The sequence below is a fragment of the Mesoplodon bidens genome (genome assembly GCF_964165515.1).
Source record: "Mesoplodon bidens genome assembly, chromosome: 4".
NCBI lineage: Eukaryota > Metazoa > Chordata > Mammalia > Artiodactyla > Ziphiidae > Mesoplodon > Mesoplodon bidens.
The window spans coordinates 95841619-95866126 of record NC_138160.1 but is presented as its reverse complement, the minus strand read 5'-3'; the positions used below and the strand labels follow the sequence as shown (position 1 = coordinate 95866126).

Genomic DNA, 24508 nt, shown 5'->3' with positions numbered 1-24508 from the left:
CCTAAAGAGTTATTAACATAGAAAAAGATAAACACAATCATTTCTACAACCAAAAAAGTGACTTCAGAATTGAACATAGTATGCTGGAAGAATTGGAAAATAAACTGATTAACAGCCGGAAAACAGACAGTAAGTTGAGTTCATGATGAACAAAACCTGAGATATAAAGTTATAGTTTTGCCCTGTGCTTTGTCTTTGTTCACTGACTGTGTTATTTTCTCTATCAAGATACTTTCTAGCTGGTAATGAGTTTATCTTTTAGGGATATGTATTTATTTTTAGGGTCACTAGTTATTCTGACTGGATTGTTTTCTGTGTATACTTCTTTAATTTTAATAGGAAAAAGAGGGTTTTGTTTTCTGGTTGTCAAATCAATTAATGCTATTAAATTTTTTTAAAGTAAAGGGAAATTGATTCCTGGGCTATCTGATCTTAGCTCATCACCACGATCTTACTGACTGAGCCCCGGATTAAGTAAGCATCAACAGATTCAGAACCTGTACTTAGTGGTATGAAGTGGTCAAGTCACATAATTGCTTAAACTGGAGTTTATTTGTCTGTGATATAAAACCTACCATTTCTACCATAGTAGAGCTGTCTGTGCATCTGATGAAATAATATATAAGAAAGTGCCTTAGAGGTTGTACAGTGAATATGTTCTGTTGTTTGTTATGAATATTAATCATTGTTAACAGTGTACTAAATGTTGGCCTTAAAAAAGAATTCTACAAGAATACTTTGTTTCCTTGTAGAGTAGATTTTATATGCTGCAAAGTCCTTATGTTATAATAATAAAAACAGCTTTGATTAAAGGAAAAATAATGATTATCAACCCACTAAGCTTTATAAAATATTAAGACTTATTATATAGAGATTATACTGCTCATGGGACTCCCTTATAGTCAATTAAAAGAATATTTTAATAAATTTTTCCTTTCAGAATGTAAGATTGCGCTATTTTAAAAAGTCATCTTTTGTGAGATAGTGGCAAGAATCATTCTCCCTCTTGTATTGGAATGATAAGACCAAATTTCCGGTTCTCCTCTTTGATTCATAAAGGAATCTAAACATCCCTTGTTTAATATTTCTTAATGTCCCTCAGTTCTTTTACAGACAACAGCAAGGCTGATCTTTCTGTCTCTCAGTCATGCCATTAAGTAGAGTGTCTCCATTCTGTGCATTTTAAATTATTTGATTTTCCCCCTTTTAAGGCAACTTTATTTTTATCATTTTATTTCTCTTCTACAATTTTGCCTCTCTTTATTCACACTTTGTGTTTATCTTATCTAGGAGAAAAAGGAATGCACTGTGTTAGTTTAAGGATATAGAAATTTCCCCTTCACATATTACAGCTCAGGAGTACTAAATACATATTCCTTACATCAAATATCATGCCACAATTTTAGCCTGAATTTATGTAATATTGTACTTGAATGGTTTGCCTACAGTGCAGAATGTCAGTTCCAAATGAATTAATAAAAGGTCATTTGCCCAGACTTGCCTGGTGGCGCAGTGAGTGGTTAAGAATCCGCCTGCCAATGCAGGGGACACAGGTTTGAGCCCTGGTCTGGGAAGATCCCGCATGCCGTGGAGCAACTGAGCCCGTGTGCCACAACTACTGAGCCTGTGCTCTAGAGCCCACAAGCCACAACTACCGAAACACGCACACAGCAAAGAAGACCCAACGTAGTCAAAAAAATTAATTAATTAATTAAAAAAATTAAAAAGATCATTTGCCCTATAGCGGTATCACTGTAGCTGATCAAACTATGGCAAAAATAAAACAACAAAAAACACTTTCCTGATTACTTTACTAGGGAAGTTTCTTGACCTAAAGTTTCAACAGTAAGACTCTGTAAAATACATTGGATAAAGTTTCTACTTTTATGGAACACTTGAATTTTAATAAAAAATAGAACAAGCCAAAGTCACATACACATATTTGAGGTTTGTTCTGAATATTAGCACTGGCTTCAGGCCTAAAGGTAAACTTTAAAAAAAATAATTGCTTTTAAGGACTTCTGAACAGCGCCTTTTGGTGCCTCATGTTCATTTGTGGAAAAGTTGCAAAAAAATAAGGGGGGTGCGTAAGTAAAATACCCAAAGATGATAAAATATTACTATTATATGAATATGTATATGAATGTGAATATTTGACTTTAGCCTAATAATTTAAGTAAATATTAAAGTAAGATTACAACTTCAGAAAGAAAATATGAGAGAAGAATCCAGTCTTCCTGCTGCTGATACGGAACATCTGAAAATGGCTTTGAGACCCTCTTCTGTTCTTCAGGCTTTTATTGTGGGCCTAATACTTTACTTCAGACTGGTCGTTTGGCTGAGCTTGGCAACCTGTAGCATACATACCAGTAAATGGCACCTGAGACATCTCCTCAAGGCCATGACTGTGACACCAGGGGGTATCTTAGAGGATGTGGTTAGATGAAGTTAATTCTCACTAGGAAGTTTGTCAGTATTCATAGAATTAATATTGGTTACACAGTTTTAATATTCCAACAATAGTTGAGGTCAAAATCTATGTCCATAAATTATAACAAATTAAAAGAGAAAGAAAAAAACTGTTAAAGAACAAAACATGACTAAACCTATGCTACTGATCCATGTATTTGAGTGTCCAATAACTCAGTCTCTAGAGTTTAAAAAAATATTTCCAAGGACATTTCCTTGGCACAGGTTATAGTAAGATTTAGCCTATTGTGCTTTAAAACATTAGAGGAAATCGAGAGATGGTTTAGTTAGAGCAAGAGTTTGTTCAGGCTGTTTTGACACTTATAAATAACCATCTTTTGTTCATTATTTAATTGCTCTTCACTATCATTTATTAAATGGTGGTGATCAGTCTTGTGTGAAGAATCCTGAACCACATTTGTCATAGAGTTATTTTAAAGTACATACTTCTCCCTTACAGGAGTAAAAATCCAGCAACAATTGGCCAAAATACACAGCAATGTAAAGAAACTTCAGCATCAGTTAAAAGATGTGAAGCCTACACCTGATTGTAAGTAAATTTAGATTTTATATTTTTTCTTATGTATTAGTTTTTTCTTTTCATTAGAAAAGTTTATACTTTTCTAGTAAGAATTTTTCTATTTGGCATTAATGGAGGAGCTAAGCCTTACTTTTTGGTTATGGATTAATAAGGATACATCAGAATACTGTAATATCTGGTGTTTATGTATTTTTTTATCTTTAAAATGCTATCAAACCCTTACAAATTATGAAGTAGACAGAACAGATAATAGTGTCACATACAGGATGAAGAATCTGTGGTATGCAAAGATTCAGATTCAGCTGATGAAGAGGAAAAAAAGACTGATTTCTTGATTCTTAGCCTAGTGTTTTCCCATCATTTGCTTTTTGAAATTATTGCCTTTCAGAGGCATTTCAAATACCTAAGGGAATGGCTAAGTAGTATTGGGGCAAATTCTAGTCATTTATGAAAAACAAAATTGTATCCTTACCTCCTTGCTTAAGCCAACATTCATTCCTGAGAGATCAAAGCAATACAGTAAAGTGCTCAAGATGTATGGACTTAAGAATCAGACACATGTTGGGTCAAATCCTTGAACTATCAGTTAAGTGATTTTAGGTAAGTTACCTGATCTCTTTGAGCTTTCATTTACTTAGCTCTAAAATAGAGATAATCATACAACCTAACTCATAGAGTTGGTACAGGAATGAAGTGAGACAATGCACATAAAGCATTTATGCACTGCCTATAACATAGTAAGCAATAAAAAATAGTAAATATAATTATTATTTATTAAATTAATACATGAAACCATTAAAATATTAGAAAGGAACATGGGTTAATATTTTTATAATTGTATTATAATTTATAAGAATGACGAAGATCAGAAACCATAAAGAAAAAAGTGGACATAATTGACTATTAAATAATACCTCAAAACCATAAGCAAAGTTGAAATACAAATTAGGAAAATAGGGCTTCCCGGGTGGCACAGTGGTTGAGAGTCCGCCTGCCAATGCAGGGGACACGGGTTCGTGCCCTGGTCCGGGAAGATCCCACATGCCGTGGAGCGGCTGGGCCCGTGAGCCATGGCTGTTGAGCCTGCGCATCTGGAGCCTGTGCTCCTCAACGAGAGAGGCCGCAACGGTGAGAGGCCCGCGTACTGCAAAAAAAAAAAAAAAAAGAAAGAAAGAAAAAATTAGGAAAATATTAGCAGTATATATGTAACTTAAAAAGCTAATATCCATAATGTGTAAAGAGTACCTACAAATTAGAGCAACAGAAAAATGGGCAAAGATTCTAAGTTGCATATTATAGCAAAAGAAACACAGAACACATGTGAAAAAGTGCTCAGGCTTATTAATTATTATAAAAATATCAATTAAATCAATGACAATAAATTTTTGGTTATTTTGGAACTGGCTAGAATTACGTGGGAAGGAGCACTCTCAAGAACTGTAAAGAGATAGAGCCTCTTTGAAGGACAGTGTGACAGTATTTAGCATACTGTAAAGTGGGCATACTTTTTTGATTTAGCATTTAAGGTTATCAATTATCCTCTAAAAGTATTTATTTGAGGGGGCAGGGATAGACTGAGAGTTTGGGATTGACATGTACACACTGCTATGTTTAAAATAGATAACCAACAAGGACCTACTGTATAGCACAGGGAACTCTGCTCGATATTCTGTAATAACCTAAATGGGAAAAAAATTTGAGATAGAATAGATACATGTGTATGTATAACTGAATCACCTTGCTGTACACCTGAAACTAGCACAACATTGTTAATCAACTATACTCTGATATAAAATAAAAACTAAAAATAAAATAAAAATATTTATTTGAGCATGCAAAAATATGTATGCAAAGATAGTTACTACAGCATTGCATCTATTTAAAGGTTCATCAGTTGGAGAATTAATTAAATGAATTAGGGTAGCATTAGACAATGAAATACCATGTAGCCATAAAAAGAATGAAGTAGCCATATGTATATTGATATGGAAAATTAACTACAACATTTTGTTAAAGAAAAAGTGCATGTCACAAAAAAATATGTGGTATAAAATATTTTTTTGGAAAAAATAATATTTAAGATATGTGCATAGGAAAAAATCTGTTATCAAAAAACTGCAATCATAAAAATTCACTTTTTAAAAGCACATTTTTTTCTTATCCTTTAGGCTAAGAAATGTTTTTAAATTAAGGGAACATTCTCATTTTCTTCCTAATTTTTAATTCTTAGTCATAATAAAATATGACATAACATAATTTTTCCTTTTTTTTTTTTTTACAGTTGTTGAAAAGCTCAGAGAAATGATGGAAGAAATTGAAAATGCAATTAACACTTTTAAGGAAGAGCAGAGGTTGATGTATGTTTTAAATATATTTTAATATACAATTATTTACCTTTTTTCAATAACTCTTTACTAGGTTGTTGTATGTAAACTATTTTATTGTTATGTATTTAATACTAGTCTTACACAAAGGCAATATAAAACCTCTTTTCTTTTGCTTTAGGTTTTAGACTGCTTTTCATGTTTGAAGTGAATGTTCATTTATATTTGGACACTAAAATCTCAAATAAGAATTTGAAAGATTGTTTTTTCTCTGAGGAAACTCTTTTAAGGCTTAGATTTATAAATGTTAATAATGTAAAGTGGAGAAGATGACATCAAAAGAGTTGGGAATAATAAAATTTGAAGAAAAATGAAAGGTTAATATGGATTGGTTTGTATCTTATTTTTCAAACTTTATTTTTTAAATTTTAGCTATGAAGAGCTTATTAAAGAAGAGAAAACAACTAATAATGAGTTGTGTGCCATATCAAGAAAAATTGACACATGGGCTTTGGATAATTCAGAAACAGAGAAAGCTTTCAGAGCAATGTTGAGCAAAGTTCCTGTAGACAAAGTAACACCAAGTACTCTTCCAGAAGAAGTGGTAGAGTTTGAAAAATTCCTTCAGCAAGCAGGAGGGCGACAAGGGGGCTGGGATGATTATGATCACCAGAACTTTGTAAAGGTGAGAAACAAGCATAAAGGGAAGCCAGCATTTATGGGAGAAGTTCTTGAACACCTTCCTGGAAGAACACAGGATGAAGTTCAACAGCATGAGAAATGGTATCAAAAATTTCTGGCCCTAGAAGAAAGGAAAAAAGAGGTAATAACAATTATAATAGCTATTATTTGTTGTATATTTTTGTGTTCTAGGACTGTGCTAAACTCTTTAACATGTATTATTAACTTTACAACAACCCCATGAGGTATGTTACAGTTTTTCCCCCCATCTTATAGAGGGTGAAACTGAGGCATTGAGAAGTGAAGTCGTTTTAGTGGAACTATAGTTGGACATCCTCAACATCCAGCATATCTACTCCAGTAAATAATACAGTGGGTCAGAAAAAGTCTGACAGTGGGCAACACCCTCTGTGTCCACTAGAAGTGTGGGAAATGCAGATTTACCCGGGCTTTTGATAAAAGTCATCTTACCAGCAAAGGCCACATTATTTTCAACAGAAAATAAAGAGGCAGTAGAAAGAAAACTCTTTGACTCAAAAGTTTCTTTTAGTTTTGGCACTTCAGCCTCATTATTTATTTTAAAAGACTCAAAATTTTGGCAACTCCAGAGTAAAAGGGTAACTCTTAATTGCAGCAAATACCTAAAAAGTTCCATTTTCACAAAAATATTATTCTGGCTCTGGTTTAGATCAGGATTTCTCAACATTGGCATGGTTGACCATTTGGGCTGGATAATTCTTTGCTCTGGGGGCTCTCCTGTGCATCGTAGGATGGTTAGCAGCATCCTTGACCTCCACCCATTAGATGCTGGTAGCATCCCCTGAATTGTGATTATCAAAAATATTTCCAGATATTACCAGATGTCCCCTGGAGGGTAAAAATTGCCCCTGGTCAAGAACCATGGGTTTAGATAGTCTAAGTCTGAGTCACTTTTTTGTAGACTTCAGCTAGATAAACTTTAACTCGATTGGTTTAACAAGAAAGGTATGGCAGTTCAACAAACAACATACCTAAGGAGCATTAAAGAAATATTTGATTGCACGTGTAGTCTAAAGTTTTAGAAGAAATAGCTGGCATTTGTTGTTGCAGTTGTTTCTGTCCAAAATAATTTGAATGTTCGTAAGGTTGAGACTTGAAACTTTAAGAAAAACTTGGAAACATAAGTCATTTTTAAAAACTCAAAATAACGAGCAATTAAGAATTATTTGGGATTTTTTTCTCCACGATACTGAAAACTTGAGGTCCACAGGCCAGCAAAGTGGTCTGTGGACCAGCAAAGTCAGCATCACCTGGGAACTTGTTAGAATTTAGCAGGCCCCAACCCCAGACCTAATTTCAACTCTGGGGGCGGGGCCCCAAAATCTGTGTTTAAACAAGTACTCTAGGTTACTCTGTTAACAAGCTAAAGTTTGAGAACCACCTCTCTAGGGAAAAGGAACAGACATACTGCTTCTTGTAATGAAGGTAAACCACCTGGATTCCGGCTTTCTCTTCTTATTCCCAGTCACTCTGTTTCCTGATATCTGATGATTGATTGGATGTAGGGGTGAGGTAAGAGGGGCTGTGAAAGTGGAGGTCTCATTTACTGAAGTAGAACATGGTGGAAGAGAAGAGGGAAGTTTGGGGGTACAGCATCAGGAATGCAGTTTCAAATCTGTTGAGTTTAAAATGTTGAGTAGGAAATTTACCATTTTTATCTCCCACTTCCTTTAATATATCCTGTGTTTTGCCTAAATGAACATACTTATTTTCAGACATTCCATGAACTTTCTGGCCCAACTACCCTTGCTTATCTTGTTCTCACTTTTTGGAACCTCCTTCTTTCTTCCCCCTTCCACTATCAACCTACTCAAATCTGCCCAGATCAGATGCTGCTTCCTTTCTGCTCACTCAAACATAAATAGTCCGCTCAGAATTTCACTAGTACTTGTTTATACGTCTTGTGTGATGTGTGATGGCACATTCTGTATTCTAGTATTTATGTACATATCTCACCTCAAGCAATGCTGCTCAAACTTGGTGCATGGACTGGATGTTAGTTTGCAAACTATTCTGGTCTTCAATAAGTTATCATGATTGCATGAGAATCAGCTACCCAGTAAGCACACTATTTAGTTCAGGTGGCTGTTTTTTCATAGAAAACTTTCTCATTGAGGAAGCAGTACACTGATTTACATTCTGGCATGAATTCCTGATATTGTAGTGGACCAGTACTTTGAGTAGCACTATACTAGATGGCATTTGGTATTGTTTTAATCATCTATGGTTCCTGTCACATTGTCTTGCATATAGTACACATAGCATAAGGATTTATTTAATGAAAATGAATGATATACCATAAGGAAAGATGAGGAAATGATTTCCCAACTTGAGGGGAAAGTAATTCAGTGGATGTTTCCTTTATGGCATAGAGAAGGCTGCTAGAATTTTTTTTTTTTTTTTTTTTTTTTTTGCGGTAGGCGGGCCTCTCACTGTTGTGGCCTCTCCCCTTGCAGAGCACAGGCTCCGGATGCGCAGGCTCAGCAGCCATGGCTCACGGGCCTAGCCGCTCTGCGGCATGTGGGATCTTCCCAGACCGGGGCACGAACCCGTGTCCCCTGCATCGGCAGGCGGACTCTCAACCACTGCGCCACCAGGGAAGCCCAGGCTGCTAGAATTTTAAATAATCTTTACATACGCATATATAAAGATCTGAAGCTATTTTACTTTTTACTTTTTTTTTTTTTTTTTACACTTATGAAGCACTATGTGCCAGGCATTTACTCATTTAAACTTCACAACAACCCTGTTTGAGAAGTGCTGCCTACCACTTACAGATGAGCAAAAGGAGGACAGAGGCATTTAGTGACTCGTCCCAGGTTACACCTAGTAAATGGCAAAACCAGGATTTGGTCCCAAATACCTGGCTTCAGAGCACATACTCTCAACTACCCCACTTTTAATTCCTCTTCTGATATTTGACCAGAGATAGGTCACTCAGAAAGGATTCTAAGCCTGAAAGAGGATTTGGAAGCAGAAGTGAAAGGATCAGAGGAAAGGGATGTTTCCCCTGAACACAAATGAAGGAGGTAAAGGGGAGGAGGATACTTCATGAGGTGTTGTCCTTGTGTACCTGGGGATTAAAAGAGGAAGAGAAAGGCTGATGGAATAGCCATTATTCAGTGTTTTAAAAGATACATTAAACTTTTTACAAACAAATAGAAAAAACCTGCATTGGTTTAAAAAAACACTTTTAAAAACTAAGCAGCTAGCATCCTGCATCATTATTCTAGGAAGAAAGATGGATTTGAGGTTGTATTTTAAAATGTTTTTGGTGGGAATTTTCTGGCAGTCCAGTGGTTAGGACTCAGCTCTTTCACTGCCGGGGCCCAGGTTCGATCACTGGTTGGGGAACTAAGATCCCGCATGCTGCGCAGTGTGGCCAAATAAAAAAATAAAATAAAAAATAAAATGCTTTTGGCTATTAAAAATATTTTTTCTTGCTATGTTTTAACCATTTAGTCTATTCAGAATTGGAAAACCAAAAAGCAGCAAAAAAAGGAGGAAATTTTCAAGTTAAAGGAAAAAGCGGAGAACATACCAATGCTTTTTCATAATAAACAGGAAGATAATCAAAAGCAAAAAGAAGAACAAAGAAAGAAGCAGAAATTGGCAGTTGAAGCTTGGAAAAAACAGAAAAGTATAGAAATGTCAATGAAATATGCTTCCCAGTTAAAAGAAGAGGAAGAGAAGGAGAAAAAGCAGCAGAAAGAACGTCAGCGCCAATGTAAAGTAAAATTGCTGCTAGAAACTTATACCCAGCAGAAGAAAGAACAGGAAGAATTTTTGAGACTTGAAAAGGAGATTAGGGAAAAGACAGAAAAGGCAGAAAAAAGAAAAACCGCTGCTGATGAAATTTCCAGGTTTCAAGAAAGAGTGAGTAAATACATTTCCTAAATAATTTTTCAGTGATACACATGAAGGTATTACTTCCAGGTTCAGTTCAGCAAAAATTAATTGAATCCTTCTTATATATCTGGCCTGGACCTAGCATTAGTACACCAAAATAAGTGGGCCACACTCCCTGCTTTCTTGTAGATTATAGTCTACTGGGAAAGACCGGTGTGCAAATAGAGGACTTCAGTATAATATGGTAAATAGTGTGGTGATTGAGGTGTGGACAGAGAACTTTCGGAGGTGGATGTGCAAGGAGGAAAGCTTCCCATAACTGTGAGTGTGAGACAGAAGGTGATACTTGAGTTGAGTCTTGGAAGAGAAGAAAGGGGAAGGAAAGGGGAGATCTTTCTTAGTAGAGTGAACATGAATGGGCAGCTTGGAGGAGTGTAACAGAGTAGTTTGTGAAGGAAACTGTAAACACTTCAGTATTTTTAGGGCATCAACTGGGAGATGGGAACCAGCAGGAGACAAGGCTGGAAAGGTAGCCACAGGCCAGGCCATGAATGTCTTGTTTTCTCTGCCAAACTGGCTGGCTTTTCCCCATAGGTGATTTGCTTACTAGTTCACTGTCCATCTCCCTACCATAATGTAAGCTCCATGAAGGCAGAGGTTTTGCCCTTTTTGTTCATCCTTTACCCTAGGGTCTAGCACATTATAGATACTCAACATATACTTAAAGGAATCAAGGTTATTGCTGAGAGGTAGGATTATAGGTGATTTTAAACAAATGTATATAAGAAAAATCCTAATCAAAGAAAGAAGTTGCAATCTTATTATCAGACAGGGTGGAATTCAGTCCAAATGTATTAAAAAAGACAAGGAAGGGTACTTTAAAATGAAAAAGAGTACAAATGAGAGGTAAGTGTTATGAATTGTTACATGCATCAGAATACATAGGAACAACACTCATAAAGCAAAAAATAAGGGAAATACAAAGAAAAATAATAGAAAAAAACACATTACTGGTGGGATTTCTTTTGGTTCATATATAAAAAATCTCCCTAAGTAACAAAAGATCCACTCCCCAAAAAGGCAAGCAGGTCACATAATTAAAGGCTTAGGAAAAAAAAGAAAACCTGTTATACAGAAAATATATGAGAGGTCTAAAACCAGACATATCTGTATTGATAAGTGAAAATAGGCTAACTCACCCATTAAAAGAAAGGAAGTTTTAGACTGAGCCATAAAATAAAACAAGAAACACCTACAAGAAGGTGATTCAGAAAGGATGTGCATGTATTACATTTATATTCAGAAAATAAAGCTCTTAGCTTTTTTTGGAAAAAGTTGATATTAAAGGAATATTGCTACTTAAGGTAATTTAATTTTACTTTAAACTTTATTAAAGTTTACTTTAATAAACTTTGAAACAAATTAGCTAATTTTAATTTCTTAATGTTATCTTTTTTGTTGTTATCTTTTTTGTCTTTTAGGATTTACATAAACTTGAACTGAAAATTCTAGATAGACAATCAAAGGAAGATGAAAAGGCAGAAAAACAAAGAAAACTGGCAAAATTAAAAGAAAAGGTACTCAGTACTGAGATTAATTTATTTTCATTGTTATTATCCTAATTCATTTATTTGTAAGGATACAAACATAAAATCCATTTTCTTTTTATCCATCTCCTTTATTTCACACTTATTTATTTACATATTACAAAAAATAACTTGGTACAACTTAAGCAGCTGTTGTTTGAATTCTACCATTTCACATTATAAGCACCTCATTTTCTTTTACCCTAAATTCCTTCTCTCTTCCTACTCTTCATTCTTTTCTTCATTCTTCCAATATTAGCCTATATTTTAGACCTATAGCAGCTATGAGCATTGTTTAATTTCATTGGTGATAAAGATACTGGTGACTCTCATGGATAAAACAAAGGACTTACTGGTGTTTATTTATCTTAAATTTATTGTCTGGCTATATCACTATCATACTTTGCTGCATTACATTTCCTTCACGATAGAAATAGAAAAAAATACAATAGTGGAAGTAGAATAAAATAATTGAACTAGAAAAAAACCTAAATTAACACTTTATTAATAGATTGATATGGTCCAAATTTTATTTTAGCTATATGAGCACAATTATAAGTTTACTGAAACGGTTTTATTTCTGTCTAGCGAATATCAAGTATTTTCCTTAAAACTGCTGTCTGTTACTAAGGATCTTACAAGTACAAACTTAATAGTTCATATAAATTAACTGGCACTCATTTTACTTCTGATTACAGGTTGAAAACAACATTAGTAGAGATCCCTCTAGACTTTACAAACCTACCAAAGGTTGGGAAGAACGCACCAAAAAGATAGGACCAACAGGCTCTGGGCCACTTCTACATATCCCACATAGGTAAAAAGGAGTTAGAATGGGTGTTCACTCCATAATAATTTAATAAACTGCATATAAATTGTATATATTTTATGCAGTTTATGTATGTATATTGTATTTTATAATAAAAAGTTGATAAAAAAATCTATATACTTTTTAAAAGTTAACATTTAATCAGGACTTTAAAAAAATATCCTATATATTTGTAATTGCTCTTTTCTTCTTCTCCTTAGGGCTATTCCAACCTGGAGACAAGGAGTTTAGAAAAGAATATGGGATAATGAAATTGGCATTCAGTTGATGAGAATGTTAGCATATTCTGTTATAGGAGAGAGTGACTATTCTTGAAATATTACTAGCCTAGTCAGGTTGATTATTGTGTTGCATGTGAATTGGCAGGTATTAAGTCCCATGAGGCATTGTCATTAGTATTTCCTGTTTATACTAAGAAGGTAATTAATGTACAAGTTGGCCTATTATTGATGTAAAAGTTCCTTGAATAAGTCTATGTTAGAAACAGTATTTCATTTAACTACTTAGAACATTTGAAAGATACTTTGTTTTTGTCACGGCATAGCAAAATAAATTGAGACAATCATAGAGTAACATTTTTAAACCAAAATTGTAAGATTTATAACTTGGAGCTAAATTAGCCTGAGTAACAAAAATGTAAAGTTTTTTTTTTGAGTTATGAAATAAGTTGGTACTTTTTCTAAGTTTAACAAATTGGTAATTTGTCAGTTACTACATTTTTGTGTACCAAATATTTTGTATTTGTTTGAAGCATGCTTTGTTTTATATAGAGAATATTTATTTTAAAAATATGCCTCTCATCTCATATATACTCTATGATTTGTATTATTGATATTTAATCTTTTTGGTTTCCTTTAGCTATTCCAAATCTCCTTTCAGCCTTTCTGGACTCCACACATTTATAAAATCTTGTGTCTTTCACATCTTCTTGGCTGATGCAGTTTTCTTTTCTGCTTTGTTTGCCTCAAAATATGAAAATCTTCTGTTTTGAAACATCATCTGAAATAAGCTGGCTTTAAAATACTATGATTTCTCTTAGCGGTATTTAAAATGTTTTAAAATTGCTAGACTAATATATTTGGTCAAAAGAGTTAATTTTAAAATTTCCAAACTTTTGTAAATGAAAACACAATTTAACTTAATTTGACTAAACTTTTCATATTAAAAAAATCCTAGTTCCTAACTGTAATTAGTTCCCATCTTATAGGAAAGGCATCATATACATAATAAATATAGAAACTCATTTCTTATAACTTTTATATTAGAGTATCTTTAATTGTAATTTGATACATTTAGGTCAAATGACTCAGAAATTTTCTATGAGTAGTAGTCAAAACCTTTTCATATTTCAAAGTTAATATTCAAAGTAGATGGCCTCCAAATTTTGGAAACTGAATTCTGATTATACAATTATTGGTGCAAAATGAGAGAATTAATATAAAACATCCTTAATCAGGAATGCCCATTTTATTTATTGTACTTGTTCTCCTTAACTTTTTAAAATGATTTGAGGCAGTTTAGAAATAAAACAAGAACAGGACAAGGGAATTTAAAAACAGAATTGAACAGCAACAAGATACAGAAAAGTAAAGGTTTCTTATACATTACTTTCTAACGTGTTGCTTTTTGTTGTACACAAATACAGCTTTTAGTTTCCTGCATCTAAGGTAAGCTTACTGGGTGATATGGTTCTTATAGCTTTTTGTTTTATTTTTTGTTTTGTTTTTTTTAATAAAAGTAAGTATGGAAGTATTTTGAAGAAACTAGTCCTTCTAACTGAATCTATTGATAAAATAAATGAGGAATTTATCATATGGATCCTTTGTATAAAGGATGTAGAATAAACATAATTAATAATGTCTTCAGTTACAGGCTCATAGAAGAGATGTCAAATAAACATTTCTTATACCAGATTAAAAAGTATATTAATAAGAAATTTAGAAAAAAACACTAAAGGAAAAATGTTATAAAGCACCCATAATTCCACTACCCTAAGGTAATTTCTTCCAAAAATACACCTATTTTAAATAGGTAGTCTTAGAATACATTTTAGATATTACACTGTAATCACTTAACATTACATCACATATTTTTCTATGTTTCTGTATAGTTCAAACATTATCATTTAATGGATAAATAGTATTCAATTTTATACTCTATCATTCCTATACTTTGAAGAACTGTGCTATTTATACATATATATATATATAAAACTTAACTAATAATGTAGAGTGACATTTTATGTAGGGGGTTAGATTCTGTCACATGTATGTCAAAAATCTTGTATGGTCAGAATCACCCATGAAAAGGTGGGTGATTGCTTACCTAGGAGGTATATTAGCTCTCAATGAGTCCACTATAGAAGTATTTTCCTCCAGATTTGGATCAGATTAGTGGTTCTTGGGCTGAGAATCAGATGGAATATTGGCTCCCCTTTAAGGGCCAGGTTGAATAGGATTGTCTTTCTGAGCTTATATAGAATGTGCATAATTGATTCTAGTAAGTTATATGTGTGTGATGTAATTTCACTTTGAACATCTTCAGACATTTTGTGGTGTATATGTGTAAGTGAGAGAGAAAGATCTTCATTGTAATAATGGAGTGAAAACTCCTCTAAACTGGGCATACCTAAAGGGCAAGGACTGTTGGTCTCTGTATTTGTAGGGAAGCACCAAGGACAGCCCTCTGCCCCTACCTGGCAGTTGTTAATGCAATATTTGTTAAAGACATGCAGGAGTACCTGTGAATAATTAGTTACTAGTACCTAACATTATGCAAGTTGCTTTGGATTGGTGAGTTAGGATAACTCCAGCCCACATGGTATGTTTTTTAAGAAATACATTTTCTGAGAAAGCTAACAATTGAAATTATGCCCAAACTTCTATTAGTCGATTATAAAAACCAAGTTCAGGCCTGATCCTTGCGTGGATTTTTTTCCCCCAAGACTGAATCGTAAACTTCTAAAGGGAAGAATATATGGTTGAAGCAACTTAAATCCCTCTTTTTGAAGAAGAAAAAAAAAAGCTAGAAGCCTATGTTATTTCATTTTTTTAGCATATGTGTAGAGAACACGTTGCGCTTATTTTCCGTTGCAAATTGATCCAACATTGATGCCGGATGACACATTGACTCAAGGAGTAAAATCTTTGTCCCGTGAAAGCAAATGATACAAACCCTCGCATGCGAGTGAACAGGGAGTGTGTGTGTGTGCGTGCGCGCCAATTCCTGGTATTCTATAGGACTAGGAACGTCTCTGAACTTTTGTAACATCGATAATTATTTAATAAGCATTTGGTTATCCCCATAACCAAATAATTTGATTGGTAGATTGAGTTTCTCCATCCATTCAGCTTAAAACTGTGGCCTTCCAAAAATGAGTCTGTTGGCAAATTTATACTGGCCCATCTCTGTTTTCATATGTACCATCTTCATGTTCTTTAGGGCCTTACGTTTCTCAAAGCGAACTTGAAGCTACTGACCTTGCACTTCCAAATATCCAAGATAAAAGTTCTGGAAGGATTTGTGGATTTGTGGATTTGTGGGCTGAATTTTACAAGGCTTGCGAGGTGTTTCCAAACCTTTGGAGCTTAGAGTAGAAAAGGCGGGGTCGTGCGCTACCTACGGAGAAATATGAGGGAGAAAGCGCCGCGAAAGGCCTTCCGTTGACAGCGTGTAGCTTCAATCACCGAAGTGGGAAGCGGAGGGCGCACGCCTCCGCCCCACCCGACCCCCAGGTGTTGCCCCTTGGGTTTTCTTCGCGCCGCGAGCCAACTGCTTCCGGGTCGCGGCGGACGTCGTTTCCGTAGCAGCATGGCGGCCACGGAGGATGAACGGCCGGCGGGGAGTGGAGAGGGAGAGCGGCTGGATTTCCTACGGGACCGGCACGTGCGGTTCTTCCAGCGCTGCCTCCAGGTCTTGCCGGAGCGCTACTCTTCGCTCGAGACCAGCAGGTAACTGGTGGCCACAGTCAGCGAGGCCGACACAGGGCCCGGCCCCCCGGAAAGGTGCTGCGGAGCCTGGTGTCTAAGTGGGCGCCCGCTGAGGGCTGCGCCACCGCCCACCCAGCACTGCTTCCCCTCCCGGGCCGGGCTGCAATCACCCTCGCTCCCGCGAGCTACGGCGAGAGGGCTGGGGCGAGCTGTAAGTCAAGGGCTTTTGGAATCTACAGGTTCCGCCCTTTTCACTTCTCAACCATTTTTTCGTCTCAACTTTGAGCTTCCTTTTTACCCCTGCTCCGAACCTGTGATTCCCTTGGCCTCGCTTTTGAGTATAAACAGAAAAAGACAAAGGGTTTGTCATCGTATTTTACCTAAATTGCCTCTCTAGTGCTTCCCTTTCGTCCATAAAGTCATTAATTCTTAATTGAATGCCTGTATGGTGTTCAGTGTATAGGAGCGGTAGGGAGCCTCTAAGGTTTGCGTAGATAAGAACTTTCCAGGAATCGTAAATCTAATGATAGGATTGGCGAAAGAGGTGCAGTGTTGCTGGAAGCAGCCTGTTAAAGTTTATTTGCAATAGCATTGTGAGTTGGGGTGGTCTGAGGACTGTGATCTGGCAGATGCTAAGAAACTGAATTAGTCATTCAGAGTAAACGTCTGGGGATGAGAATAACGAAAGGAGGCGGCGATCTTTGCTTTGCACTGTTGTGTTTTGAAGTGAGGCTCCAAAGCTTCATGGGACTGTCTTGGAAGAGAGAGCCAATTGGTTTTGCTCTGATCTTTTCCGTATTTTCGTAACTGAGTCTGTGGTGTATTTTGAACATTTCAGTTTTGGAAGTTTTATAGATTACTTTCGCATACTTGGTCAAGAAATATTTATTATGGTAGGTGCTGGAGGACAGCTGAACAAGACGTACAGGCAGTTTCAATAGGGCAGGTTCCTAACCCGGATTTCCTTAGAGAGACCTTTCCTAATCACCCTTTCCAAAGGAGACTACTTCCAGTCACCACCTGAAATTATATATTGATGATACCCTTCTTTCACACAGGGTTGTAGACTTCATGAAGGCAGGATTTTTGTCTTTCTTGTTTACCTCTGTAATACCAGGGCTGCCCTGTCCAATTTGGTAGCCACATTTGGATATTTAAATTTGAATTAATTAAAATTAAATCAGATTAAAAATTCACTTCCTCTGTTTTCAGTAGATACCACTTTTCAAGTGCTCGGTCACCACATTGGCCTGTGGCTTTTGTTTCTATCTCAACATTTACGTCATCTCAAAAAGTCCTACTGGACAGCATTGCACTAGAACCTTGACTAATATCTGGCATAAGAGAAGGCAATAAGTACATATTTGTTGAATAACTATTCCGAGCTGAGCCCTGAAGGATGAACGGATTTTTGCTAAAGAAAGAGTGAAGCATCATTTATATTCCTTTCTCCATCCATGTATATTGATTGACTAGCAGGGCCCATACCTCGATCTAAATGAACATTTCCAAGAGAAAATAGTATGTTTTAGTATACCAGTCATTGATTGTAATGATATGGGATGTTCAGAAATACATTGATAAATCACATTTATATTTTATGAGGATTAATTTTATGTGAATTTAAAGCATTTGAATTAAAAAAACACCCATCCTATTTTGACTGTTAAACAGTTGAACTTTGCTTGTATCTATCACAGGTCTGTGGTTGCATTTTCAAAATGCTAGTGTGTTTGGTCTATATAAAATTCATCAAGGACAAAATCATACAGACTAACGCATGTTGGCAGTAAACTGTAATCCTGCCCACAGCATAAATTGTCTGATTAAACAACTAACTTAACGATAGATTTAATAACTTAGTATGATCTTAGGATTTACACCAGGCATTGTATATTAGGTAATAGATATGTTATATCACAGTGCACTAGTTAAGAGATATTAATGATATCCTTTTTATGCCTCATGTTTGTCACTTAAGTATGTTTTATCATTTTGGTTTTTTTTAATGGCTCAATTCATAACCACATTTAAGATAATATGCACATACTGTTTTTTGTGGTGATTTTTTTTTAAGTTTTTCAATTTTTCTCTTTCCTGATTCACATTCTTTCCTTTCCTTAGTTCAGCATTAAGTCCTTTTGTGGTGTATGTGATTCATAATTGACTTTAAGATGCTTGTGAAGAAGCTCCAACTTTTTAAGCAAAGGTGACTGGTCACGAAATTTTTACTAATAGCAGAGTTTTAAGATAAAACAATGTATTAACTAAGTCATAATTCTTAGCTAGTATTATAGTTCAATGCCACAAGCATTTATTGAGGGGCTACCATGTATCTGGGTATGGGGGTAGGTATAAAGCAATGATTCAGGTTTTCCTGTGTTCATTTCTTTTTACTGATAGATGTGAAACAGCTGACTCCTAGGAAGGCTAATATTGAACTAGACATTTAGACCCTTATTTTCTGACCCACCATTTTGACAAAATTATTCTATTTCCCTGCTTCTTTTAGCCCGATCAATAGAATAATTTTAATTTTTCTAATAGCAGTGGCTTTATGAAAATTATAAGGTATACTGTTTGTTGATTCACTCAAGGTTTTTCTTTTATATTCTGAAAAGTGATGGTTACTAGTTAACTCAAGTGAATATAGACCTTGGATTGTGAGCTTTGTCAATTAACAGGTTTCTTTTCATGAGTGGTTTAGAGAGCTTTTTGGTTATGTGATATTGTTGTCATTTGTGTTTGAGCAGTGGGCATTAGAGTAGGCCTTTTTAAATTGAGGAGCAAAATATTGACCATTTTCTTTTATGTTATTTTTACAGACACAGCTCTTCTAGAGGAAGGGTTTAGATGATTTCCCCCCCCCCAAGACATTCACAATCTTTCTATTCTGGTTTCCTCCATATCCCCTCTGTATCCTGTGTTGTAACCACTTAACTGCCTACCAGCCATCAACTTCTCTGTCCTTTTGTTCTCTCCCTTATCTGAAGTATATCACAGTCTGGCAGTGTGTCTCTCAAAGTGTGTTGGTGAGGGAGGCTTTTAATCAGTCATAACAGAGTACTTATAAAAATACACGTACCTGAGCCCCTCCCCAGATCTACTGCATTGGACTTTCTGTATGGGCCTGGGAGTCTAGCTTCATAATAAGCATCCCAGGTAGTTCTGATGCACACTAAAGTTTGAGATGGTTTGCCTAATAGGAGAAACAAAAGTACAAACAGATTATTTAATACAACAGTGCTTCCCAGCTCTAATGTGCATATGAATCACCTGGGGATCTTGTTAAAATGCAGGTTCTCATTACGTAGGTCTGGGTGGGGTCTGAGATGCTGCAGTTGTGGCAGGCTCCCAGGTGAGGCTGACGCTGCTGATTCCCTGGCCCACTTTGATTTTGTTTGCACCGTGATTGTGATATTCACAGGGCATTCCGGAAGCACCTATGTAATCAACCTGAAGAGAGACTCGAGGAGGAGTCTGAGGCTTCCTGGAAGAAGTAACCCTGGAGCTAAATATTAAAGAATGTGTTGAGTTTTTGTGTGGGTGGGTGGAATATAGGCAAAAGGACAATAAATAAAGACAATAAAGATAGATAAGTGAGTGTTGAGCAGGGAAACACCAGTCAGTTCTCTGGTAGTGGTTCAAGATGTAAGGCAGGTGTGGTAGGAATTTAGTATGGAGAGGTAGACATAGGCTTTGTTTGCCATGTCAAGAACCTGGGAATTTGATATCATGTAAGTGACGGGCAGTTGCCAAGCAGTGGATCTTCCTGGTTAGATATGCATTTTAGAGTGATCATTGGATTTGAGAATGGTTATTGTATCAAGTGGGACAAAACCAGAACCAGGGGCACCAATTAGGAAGCTGTTGCAATAGTCCAGGAGTCAAGTGCTGGGACAGCAAAATTAGGGAGAGAAAGGAGGGGATGGAGAAAGAAGGAGGAGTCCCAGAATTCTAGGGTTGGAACTAGCAACTGGTCTAGAGAACAAGAGGCAAAAGGAGCAGATTTAGAAAGGAAGAGGATGTTATCTGTAGTAGCGCTTAGAAACATCATTTAGTTTACCTGCAAATTGATCTATTGGTGAAGCAACTTGATTGTGGGCGGGGGGGCAGCGGGGCGGTGGTAGGGATGTTACTTGTTCATCCAAGTAAGATAAACTTTTTATATGTACTGTTCAGAGGAGGAGAAGGGGCAGGAAGACATGGCTTAGTTCAGTTTTTCAGAGTTCAATTCTAGGGAAAAGAAGAAAGGAAGAAAACAGGCAGATGCTCTCCAAAGAAGTAATAAAGTAAAAATCACTTCACTGGCCTGATTTTAGGTTTATGCATTGGCAAGATTACCCCTCTAGATGCCTGAACCAAGGCAGGTTGCCTAGCAGTCTCTACCCCAAGCAGCAGTCAACTGGGCACCACAAAACCCTACATTATTTCTCCCAGGGGCCCACAGCACGGAATTCCTTTTTATTCCATGTGACTTATTTAATTCTCTCCCTCTCAGTGTTTTAGGACTACTTGAGAACTCTAGTGTGGTCAGAAAAGGAATACTTTCTTATTATCCTTAGAGGAAGTCTGGATGTTTGCTCCAAACTGACTTCTTGGTTCTGTCTGCCAGCCACTGCTGAGTGCTTAACTTAATAAACAGGCTTTTCACTATAGTGTTGTTAATCCTATAAACCTTAGTCTAAACTGCTATGAGTTGAAAATGCTGGACTTTGAGAAGCTTTTAATAGTTAAGTATGCAGGACTTTAAAATAGTTTACCATCGGATGACTGATTTCTGGTGTTTGCATCCATACCGTGGAGCAAGTAAAACAAAAAAACAGATCATTTAGGTATCTCTTATATACAGATAACAGTGTGACTTTAGAGGAGAGTTTCTAGACCTCAGCCCTGTTGACATTTTGGGCCAGACACTTCTTTGTTGACTGGGGCTGTCTTGTGCATCATAGTACATTTAGCAGCATCCCTGGCTTTTACCAACTAGATGCCAAATAGCACACTTCCCTAGTGGTGAAAACCAAAATTGTCTTCAGAATGTCCGCTGGGGAACAGTATTGCCCTAGTGGAGAATCGCTGTGCTTCTAAAGCCTGACTGCCCTTTAGAATCATCTGGGAAGCTCCCCATCCTCCACCGCGTCCCCACTTACCCAAACACCAGGTCCCAGACCCTACCTTCCATCTAGAATTTACCATACCTTTGTCGTGGAGTAAGGCCTAGGCCTCTCCTGGTTTTGTTAGTGGTGTATTAAGTTGTTTGTTTTTAAGCTGATTCTAATTGCACCACATTTGAGAAACACCCCTTGGACTCAGAATTCCTTGAGTAGTTTTCATTGGTTATCTAGCATTGAAATCTCAAGTTACTTGAATTCTTTGGACTTTATTATCTTGAACTAGAAAATTAAAGAGATGGACTAGATAATTTCTGCTTTTAACTTAGGAAATAATACCTACTTATTTTTATAGCCCTTTGGATATGTTTTCTTACAACATTTTTTAGTAACAGGAAAATGACTGTTTTATCAACACCTCATGTTGTTCCTCACTTTTATCTCTCTTCCTTTTGCTTTTCTCTGTAATAATGATTTAATAAAATAAAGTATTAGATGCTTAATTTTACCAGACTGTCGTCATTCACTTTATAGATTACAGCCAAACTGAACCCTGTGATAGCTCTCCAGGAGGGCTAGATGTAGTATTGCAGGTCTTTTATTTGTTAGGTAATTCAGTAAATTATTTGAGTGCATATCATGCACAAGGCAGACCTTATCTCATGAAACATAATTAGCACCAAGAGCAGTGATTTTCACATGTGGGTACTGTTAGGTAGAAATGTTCCCCATGTCTAAAATATTTTGTTTTGGAGAAGAGTGGTTGGGGGGATGGTGGAAGTTGCCAACTAATGAAAAGGCCTGTATAGTGTAAGTTAGTCCTGTCCCTTCAAATCAGGGAAATACCAATAATAATAGCTTCCACTTATTTAGTGCTTGCTTTTGAGCAGGTAAGCACAATAACTGTGTGAAGTTTAATGATTTACAGATAAGGAAGCTGACTTAGAAAAGACTTAGAAAAGGTTAGGTAACCTAACCAGATTACATATGGCTAGAAACTGACCAACCTAGGATTTGAGGCTAGCTCATTTTATTGAAGATCTGGGCTCTGAACTACTGCTTCCCACATAAAGGTGTTCCATTGCCCTTAATTTATTCCTGATCTTATCCAGATAAATCACCTCCCTAATTCAAGTGGATTTCAGTGAGTTGTTAGAATTAAATTGAGATAATAGATGAGAAATTTCCTAGCCTAGTGCCTAATACATAGTAATAATCTCTCGATAATGTGAATTTCCTAAAATGTGTTGTTCTTGAGTGTACCAGTATCTCATTAGTTTTAGCTTTTGCCTTTAAGCTTTGGTTGGAATTAAATTGCTCTCTGATTTCTCCTCCTGTTATCTAATGGATGCCAGCCTTTTCAACCAGGGATCAGAGAGAGAATTATACCCTTTAAAAAAATGAGTGACTATTTTCTCATTTCTCCTAAAGTTGGTAATACCATTCTAGATGCAGAGGAGAGAAGTTAATTATATACAGTGGTTGCCTTAGGGCATTAGGCTTAATTTTCTCTTGGAATCTCTGTTTAGAAGATTATAGAATGCATCAAGTGGCTCTGCTAGAAGATTTTAGACCAGATAATTTGAAGTATTAGTTTATCAGTATTAGTCATAGGAATTATTAGAATATGGAAACGAGATAACCATGCTCAATCAAACAACATTGTAGAATGCACCTCAACAGGAAAGGAATTATATGAAACAAACTCTTTAAGTAAAAATCAACCACTAAGGGGACTAGTTTTTATACGAAAGCACAAGGCTTAGATTTCTGATTTAGTGCACAATCTTGGAGGGGAAGGATATTGCTTTATAGTGTTCCATTTCATCAGAAATGTTCGTCTCGGGCTTCCCTGGTGGCGCAGTGGTTGAGAGTCTGCCTCCTGATGCAGGGGACACGGATTCGGGCCCCGGTCCGGAAAGATCCCACATGCCGCGGAGCGGCTGGGCCCGTGAGCCATGGCCGCTGAGCCTGCGCGTCCGGAGCCTGTGCTCCGCAACGGGAGAGGCCACAACGGTGAGAGGCCCGCGTACAGCAAAAAAAAAAAAAAAAGAATGAAGAAAAATGTTTGTCTCTATGAAAATGGAAACTGAAATGCATTTGCATTTTTTAAAGTGTTCCTTATTCTCCAAAATTCATTGCAAGTTTTTTCCAAGGGGTCACATTATTCATAAACAAATTTGAATAATGATAGATTTATTCTAACATCCTTAAGAATTAAGCACCAGGTACAAGCATAATTGCTCTTGGCAAATCAGTGAAAATCGAGATTTTTATATATTTTCCACCTTTTTGGCCTTACATATACTGATTAGGTACAGGGAATTCTCTTTTTCAAATCTACTTTTAGCCTTCAGGTTGCTCATAAACTGGCTTCAGTGAATTCATGTATACTTCAGTTGAGTAGGGTTGATTTCTTAACCCTTAAATGTCCCTTTATTAAAAATTAAAACAAAGGTTTGATTGATACTATTAACTTATAAGAATAAATTGGTTTTTTCAGCTTTTGCAAGTTGGGAATATTGTTTAAATTATTGTAAAGTTGGAATGAGTTTATTATTTTTCTGAACCAGAAAGACTTCATTGGTTTGATAGTTAAGATGGAATTTTATATTTTTTTCTTTTAGGCTGACTATTGCATTTTTTGCACTCTCCGGGCTGGATATGTTGGACTCCTTAGATGTGGTGAACAAGGATGATATAATCGAGTGGATTTACTCCCTGCAGGTCCTTCCCACAGAAGACAGTGAGTGAGTTTTTAGCATTTTGTTTTTAGTGTGATTAGTTGTACCTGGCATAACGTGTTGCACTCGGAAATCTTAGTATTTGTTCCTAAACTGTTAACATACTTTATTCATCTGTGTTTTCCTTGTAACACTCCCTTTCTGTTCAAACACAGTGCTAACCAAGTCTAGTCATTAATCTCTGGAGAGAACAATTCAGCGATGTCTAAGGTTGGATGGAGATTCACAGTTGTACACCATGCTGTGTTGTGTATTTCCACGCTCAGGACTGCTTGTTGACTACTTGTATTCCATAGTTATGTTTGATTAGTTTTGTAGCATTCACTCTATTTTTCATTCCCAACCATTCTTTTTGTCTCTTCAGTGAAAAACTCTTTGCTGTCAAAAAGTTTCATTCCAACCTCTT

General features: G+C 36.2%; 2 protein-coding genes across 4 annotated transcripts in view; both read left to right on the top strand.

Moving 5' to 3' along the window:
* CCDC112 (coiled-coil domain containing 112) overlaps positions 1-12982 on the top strand; it is a 30464-nt gene extending 17482 nt beyond the window's left edge. Inside the window, exons 3-10 of the mRNA XM_081232960.1 lie at positions 8-129; positions 2930-3019; positions 5292-5367; positions 5767-6157; positions 9517-9930; positions 11385-11480; positions 12188-12306; positions 12519-12982. Of these exons, the coding sequence (XP_081089086.1) occupies positions 8-129; positions 2930-3019; positions 5292-5367; positions 5767-6157; positions 9517-9930; positions 11385-11480; positions 12188-12306; positions 12519-12549 (1339 nt within the window). The 3' untranslated portion in view covers positions 12550-12982. The remainder of the gene's footprint in view (positions 1-7; positions 130-2929; positions 3020-5291; positions 5368-5766; positions 6158-9516; positions 9931-11384; positions 11481-12187; positions 12307-12518) is intronic.
* Positions 12983-16108: 3126 nt separating this feature from the next.
* The window catches only part of PGGT1B (protein geranylgeranyltransferase type I subunit beta), a 58616-nt gene continuing 50216 nt past the window's right edge, over positions 16109-24508 (top strand). For 2 of the 3 annotated variants that reach the window (XM_081231104.1, XM_081231105.1), the window contains exons 1-2: positions 16109-16268; positions 23986-24104. In XM_081231104.1, coding sequence (XP_081087230.1) covers positions 16129-16268; positions 23986-24104 — 259 coding nt within the window. In that variant the 5' untranslated portion in view covers positions 16109-16128. Of the gene's footprint in view, positions 16269-23985; positions 24109-24508 lie in introns of those variants that run through there. The other variant, XM_081231106.1, reaches the window with a different exon arrangement.